At 38.8% G+C, this 7,220-nt stretch overlaps 1 protein-coding gene across 1 annotated transcript; it reads left to right on the top strand.

Annotated features, from left to right (window-relative positions):
* Nucleotides 1-1,024: 1,024 nt before the first annotated feature.
* On the top strand, nt 1,025-1,978 carry LOC134496628 (olfactory receptor 14I1-like). The gene has a single exon (XM_063302339.1). The coding sequence runs from the start codon at nt 1,037-1,039 to the stop codon at nt 1,976-1,978; it is 942 nt and encodes a 313-aa protein (XP_063158409.1). The 5' UTR covers nt 1,025-1,036.
* Nucleotides 1,979-7,220: the final 5,242 nt, after the last annotated feature.

Raw genomic sequence — 7,220 nt, 5'->3', positions numbered from 1 at the left:
CAGTGCTCTATTCTGTAAACATGTCAGAACATCCATTTTATTTCATAATGGAGAGCTTTGTACTCATGAAAAAAAAAAATGTACATGTTCCAGCACATCCTTTCATCTGGACTGTGGCAACATATTTTGTCTATGGCTGTTTCTGGGAAATGAGTCATTGTTCATGGGATCTAAATGATTTTCAATGGTATGACCCAGCAGATAATTCAGTATTGTGGTTCTTCAGCAATGAGCATGCATTTGAATCTTGCATTTTATTTATTGTGGCTTGGTGGTTATTTACAATTTTGGTACTATATATTAAAATTTAGAAAATGGTCATACAGTATGTGATGGGGCCAACATTCGTTAAGTTTAGTCTGAGCTAACACTGACTCTCCCAGAAAAGAATTTTCTTGGCCATTGCTAGGGGGTAAACCTGAGATCTTTGGTGTACAAAACACTTTAGCCATGGCACCAAGAAGAACAAGCTAACTCATACACATATACACACGCACACATACCCACACACATACAATTAAATTCTACCATTGTATATACACTTGGATAGCATTACAGAATGCAGCTGTAAATCTACAGCAGCTGCAGATATTATTCTTCTATTGCTGTTATTCTTTCCCTTAACTATGTTTCTTCCTCCTACAACATTAACATAAAGGCATATGTCTTTGTCAATAATCTACTTTCCATTCCTCCTGAAGAAAACTTTTCCCCCAAGCCTTCATTTAGAGTACAGCAGATAAGCCCAGAATTTTCTTACATTCTCATTTTCAGTAAACATATATTTAACATGGATGAAAGTATAGTAGTAGGCTAAATCAATCAGAAAATTACATAAGTAAAATAAACATAACTGCAAATCAGTTTAAAGAGTTTACAAAAAAAAAGTTCCCATTATCTTCCCACTGAATATAGAAGTGAGTACTCAGGCTATTTTTTATTAAAGGAATCTTGATTAATTTTAATAATATGTGGATTAAACATTCTCATTTTCTGTTACTTCAACAGGTAGCATACAATTGAGCATCAGGACAACATGCTTAATCACACCTCCACAGCTGAATTTCTCCTCTTGACATTCTCAGAGATCCGAGAATTCCAGATCCTGCACTTCTTTGTGTTTCTAGTGTTGTACTTGGTGGCAATGTCAGGGAATCTTTCAATCATTTTTGCAGTGGCCCTTGATTTCCATCTGCACACACCCATGTATTTTTTCCTAATGAATCTGGCCATGCTGGATCTTGGTTCCATCTCTGTTACAGTTCCCAAATCTATGGCTAATTCTCTCTTGAGCAGCAAATCAATTTCTTATTCTGGATGTGTTGCTCAAGTGTTCTTTTATGTGTTTTTTGCAGGCTCAGACCTTGCCCTCCTAACAGTAATGGCATATGATCGCTATGTGGCCATCTGCAATCCACTCCAGTATGAAAGAATTATGCACAAAAGAGCCTGTATTCAGATGGCAATCAGTGCATGGATTAGTGGCATACTTTATGCAACAATACACACTTCGGGCACATTTAGCCTTAGCTTTTGCTCCAATTATATCAATCAGTTCTTCTGTGAAATCCCACAATTACTAAAACTTTCATGCACTGATTTATATCTAGTTGAGGTTGGGTTCCTTGTACTAGGTTGTTGCATTGGCCTAATATGCTTTATCTTCATTACTGAAAGTTACAGAGAAATCTTCATGACAGTTCTTAGAATCTCTTCCAAGCATGTTTCTAAAAAAGCATTATCTACTTGTCTTCCTCACCTCATAGTTGTTTCCATTTTTATTTTCAGTTTAATTCTGGCCTACGAAAGGCCTCCCACAAAAATTTCCTCTAATCTTGATATAGTATTTGCTGTGATCTATACCATAATTCCACCTATACTGAATCCATTCATCTATAGTGTGAGGAACAAAGAGATCAAAATTGCTTTGTGGAAGCTGTTAGTTTTTGGGGGTTCATCTCATCTGAGCTCCAGTTAATTCCAATTTCATTGTCTATGTATAATATTTGGTATTTTGTAGACTTATGCAAGGTACTAACACTTGCCTCAGTGTCAAGCTTTATCACATATAGGTATCATAATTCTTTTTATCAAGGTAAAAAAGAAAACAATCTGTCTCAACAAAATATTTCATGTCACCAGGAGTATCTGTGGGGGGATAAAAAATGTCAAGATTATGTTTGTGATGCTTGTGATATATATTAAAAAAGAACAGGACTTTGTGTAGTCACCTTTGGCATCTTGACATTTTTTACTCCAACATGGATGTCCCTGCATTTTATCTCATAGTTTTTGTCATTTGCAAAGCTCAAAAAGTCTTCTGCATATGCAGTGCACACATATGGGAACTTGTTCCAACACTTCCAGGTGTTTGATGACTGGAATGTCAAAGGAGGCTTCTATCCCTGTGCACTGAAGCATGTTGGGGGTATTACAATGCCAGAATATATGACAGACTTGGAAAGCTGAAGGTGTATCAATTGAACATTTACTCAGAAAAGGAAACTTACTCTAGGAACTGAGTGAACTGGGAGAACATGTTTCAAAGAGACTTTGCCTTAATTAACTTAATATAACTGAGTCAAGGAAATTTGTATTACGGTTTTCAACATTCTGTATTTTCTCCAGACCAACATTAAAGATATCTAAATGAAATCTGTGTTGCTCTTGCTTCCTTGATCTTGCCAACAATGTGGGTTAACAGAAGAGGTTAATCAAACAGAGTGAAACAATGTGGACTTTTTTTCACTCTTAGAAGGGAGAAGGCCACAGTGCTTCATAAAATAACTTTGTGTGGGTGCTTCACATGAATCTTCATTGGCCTTCATATTTTAACAATGTTTTCCACATACAATATTCTGCTACTCACACATTTTTCTTTTTTTTTTCCACTCCTGGAAATTATTAACCTTGGGTTATAAATATTTCCTTATGAATTCTATCTTCATCACATCTATAAATTGTTATTTTCTTCCCATTTATCTAGCATTTTCACTGGACTATTCTTTCTTCTGGTTTCGTTCATATCTGATACTTGTTCCATAACTGTCTAAAGCTAAAGATGTCTACCACAACATGCAGGTTATATTTTTGGGGTGGTCATAAAATCACACACATAGAATTACTGAATGAAAATGGTTCATCAATCTTATTGATCAGAGCTATTAATTATGTATTCAAAGTATCAGAATGGATTATGAGATGTATTCTGCATCTGAAAGATTAACAAATATATTACAGATGAGAGGTCTGTCAGGTGCTTATCTCTTCATTCAACAGATTCTTACTTTTTATATGTTATACAAGCTAAATGTCTTTGCTGTTTCTGTGCCACATTTCAAGTCATATTAGCCAAGTCAGGTACAGAATTTCTATATAGTGGTATCCATTGGTGTGTGTGTCAAAATCTGCAGTTTCATGGGCATGGTACCACAATCAAAGCCATGCTGCTGCTGTACGTGCAATGATGTCATACCTGCCATCTTTCAGATTTTGTCCCATCCCTGCTGCTAACCCTGCTGCCAGCTCAATTAGCTGGTGGATATTGCAATTTTACTGTCTTTTTTTATTTCAGGCCTATCATAAATCAAGTGGGAAACACCACATGCCAGTAAACAGGAACATACACTTTTTCAGTTAACCAATTAAGCAATGAAGTATTCCAGAGACAAGAAGGCTTCCACTTAGTCTTATCAGAGGACCAGATTCATAAATTCATCTTAAAATACATCAGAACAAGTTTTAAAAGGGCTGGCATGCAAATTCAATGTATTGGAAATACATGATTTTGGCTTGGGCCGGTTTGCCCCATTTTTGACATCAGTAAGTGTGTCATATGAAGTTGCAGAAATAAATACAGTTATATAACCAAATGTTTGAATTTATCATTATAAGAGGAATTAAGGATTATTGAGCATGGGTTGCAGCAGCAAAACAAAACAAAAAGAACTTCCTCTCCAAAGTCAGAAAAGCAGTGCAATGACTGTGTTAATGACAGGGGTTCATTTTCTGTTTATGAACTGACTCTATAAAAATATAATGAAAAGTTTTAATGATCTGCTTTGAAACTGTGAATATGAATATAAATATGAAGTACCATCTCAGCTCACAATAAATATGGTACAGCCCATAGTATGTATGGGCTATTGTATTTTTGTCCTTTGAATATAGCAGACTTTTGCCCTATAATCTTTACTGAGTGCACTTTGAAAAATACCATTCCCCACCTGACCCATTCTTGATCTGGTCAGCTGCCAGTATCCTCCTTCAGGTTTCAGCCTAGCATACATACAGGGTTTCCTGGAAGATTATCAGTTTTATTTTCAGGTGACAGAGTTAGCAATATACTGAGGAATGTCAAAGAAAGCAAAGGCTTGCCTGCAAAATCTAAACTTGGTCCAAGATTCAAGAGCTGGGACAAGGTTGGTAGCCAGTACAAGGGTCTCATGTTCAAGCATAAAATTCCTACACAGAGGTCATACTTGAGCTCGATGCTCTTTCCAGCAAAGAGAAGAGAGGTAGCCAAGCCTCTTATATAGGCTGCAGCCAACTGCCACTAATTGGAATGTTTACTCTGTTGCCTGGCAAATAACCTAATAGAAACTCTGTTTTGCTTTCCTTTCTACCGGGCCATAACACTATCCCACTCCCTAGAATCCCCTCCACCTTCAATGGGAAGTTTAGGATTCTGAGTGTATCTTTGATGGAACTGGTGTATTAGATGTGGTGCATGAACTAGTGATGCATCTTCCCACAAGCTTTCCTCTGGACATACCCCTTCCAGTCGACCAAGTTCTATAATCTGCATCAGTACCATCAGGAGTCCAGTATACATGCCAACTGTCCTGGTCGATGGACCAACACAGGTTATTTATTTTAAGAACCTTTTTTATGACAAGGAATTCAATGGTTTATTAACAGCAAGTCCAAGAAAGGTTTAGTAAAGAAGAAAAAGGGCACGATGCACAATGGAGTGACACAGCCAGGATACTAGAGGTGGAAGGCATGGCAAAGACAGGAATCACTGATGAGGTCTTGGAGATGTGGCAGGGGGTCCAGGAATAGGAGAGGTGACAGCAAGATGAATGTTTGGTTATTACAACATGACAAGACAGCAGTTGTAGAATTGAAGGCGAGATGAAGAAGCGGGTGTTCTTGGAGGCTGGAAGAATGAAACAAGGTATAAGATTATTAAGATTGAGGTGAGAAAGTGCATCAGCAAGAAAATTCCTCTTTCCAGGGAGGAAATTAAGAGTAAAGTTAAAGCAGCTAAAAAATTGAGCCCAGCAAATTTGCTTGCCATTCAACTTTCTGGGGGTTTGTAAAGCTTGGAGGTTTTTATGATCTGTCCAAACTTCAAAGGGATTTTCAGCCCCCTCTAGTAAATGCCTCCAATGTGTGAGAGCTGTTTTAACAGCAAAAGCTTCCTTTTCCCAAATAGGCCAGTTGCACTCAGAATCTGAGAACTTGCGGGAGAGGTATGCACACAGACGGGGAAGCCAGTTTCATCTTTTTCCACTAGGACAGCTCCAACAGCTGAATCAGAGGCATCAGCCTGCACAATAAATGGGTGGCTTGGGTCTGGGTAGGCAAGGATAGGTCCCCTGGTGAAAAGAAGCTTTAAATGGTTGAAAGCAGCCTGGCAGTCAGGAGTCCTAGCAAGTTTAACCCCTGGGGAGGTAACTTTTCGTGTTTTCCCCCTCCGTCTAGTTTTCAGTAAGTCAGTAAGGGGCAAAGCAACTCGTGCAAACCGGAGGATAAAATTTCTATAGAAATTGGTGAAGCCTAGGAAACTTTGGAGTTGCCTCCTTGTGCGAGGGGGTTCCCACCCCATTATGTCTTGTATTTTTGCAGGGTCCATTTCTATGCCATCTGCAGAAATACGATAGCACAAATAGTCCAACTGAGACTTGTGAAACTCACATTTAGAGAGCTTGGCATATAGTTTTGCATTCCTCAGCTTTTGTAGGACTTTTCTCACCAGAGGGATGTGTTGCTTTAAATTGTCAGAGTAGATCAAAATGTCATCTAAATAGACTAAGACTCCCTTATACAAATGTTAATGAAGGACTTCATTAATGTATTGCATAAATACTCCAGGGGCCCAGCTAATCCAAACAGGAGCAATTTGTACTGGTGGGAGCCCAACAGGCAGTTAAACACAGTCTTCCATTCATCCCCCTCCCTGATTCGAATTCTAAAGTATGCTCTTCTGTGATAGAGTTTGGTAAACACCTTTCCTTTTGATAGGTGTGCTGACATGTCCCCTAAGGGTAGAGGGTACTGGTTGATTATTGAGATTTCACTGGTTCCACAATAATCAGTACAGAATCTAAGGGAACCATCTTTCTTTGCCCGGAAAAGTACTGGGGCTGCTAAGGGGGAGCTGGCAGGTTCAATGAAGCCTCTCTCCAAATTTTTGTCTATGAAATCTCTAAGCACCTTTTTTTCAGTTTCTGTCATAGCATACATTTTTGGTTTGGGTAATTTAGCTTTTGGGTCAATTTCAATTGAACAATTGGTTTCTCTGTGAGGAGGTAGTTGGTCACATTCCTTTTCGTCAAATACATCAAGAAAATCAGAATAATCATAGGGAATGTCCAAAGGGGGATTAGGGTTCTACATTGGAATCTGGTTGAGGAGAATCCCCACAATAGTCCGTTCACTTCGTGGTACAGTGAAGAGATTGCTGGTGCCTTCTTTAAACAATAAGGCACCAGACTCCCAGTCAATATGTGGTTTTCTGCTCTTTAGCCACGGGAGTCCCAAGACAATAGAATAGTTGGCGATAGGGGCAACAATGAACTGTAAAGTTTCTTTATGCCCCCAACATCATGGCTACAGTCTCAGTTTGAAATTCAACAGGACCCTCGTGGGCAATGGACTGTTTCCATCTGAGTGAAAACAATTCGTTGCTTAAGTCTCTTAGTTTTCAGGCTTAACATGTCAATTAAGGTGGGGTGTATTAAGCATTTTGTACACCCTGAGTCTAACATCACCATCAAATTGGCTTTGTGTGGGGTCCGTAAGTTTTTTAGTTCTACTTTGACTAACAAGGTGGGACAATCATCACTCACCAAAGGATCCTCTTTATCTTCTTCCTCCAATGTAGGTGTGTTGCACGCAGAAGATTCCACCTGCTCATGGGCACAATCTAGAACAGGTGAAAGTCATTTCCCACTGGCTTCTGGTCTTCCTGATCGGAGTCTTTGCTTGACTCC

This window comes from Candoia aspera, chromosome 4 (genome assembly GCF_035149785.1).
Source record: "Candoia aspera isolate rCanAsp1 chromosome 4, rCanAsp1.hap2, whole genome shotgun sequence".
NCBI lineage: Eukaryota > Metazoa > Chordata > Lepidosauria > Squamata > Boidae > Candoia > Candoia aspera.
Note: the sequence above shows the minus strand (reverse complement) of the source record. Positions and strands in the feature narration are given on the sequence as shown.

What these genes read in the sequence shown, in the direction of transcription:
- LOC134496628 (XM_063302339.1), top strand. Translation starts at nt 1,037, where the DNA reads ATGCTTAATCACACCTCCACAGCTGAATTTCTCCTCTTGACATTCTCA.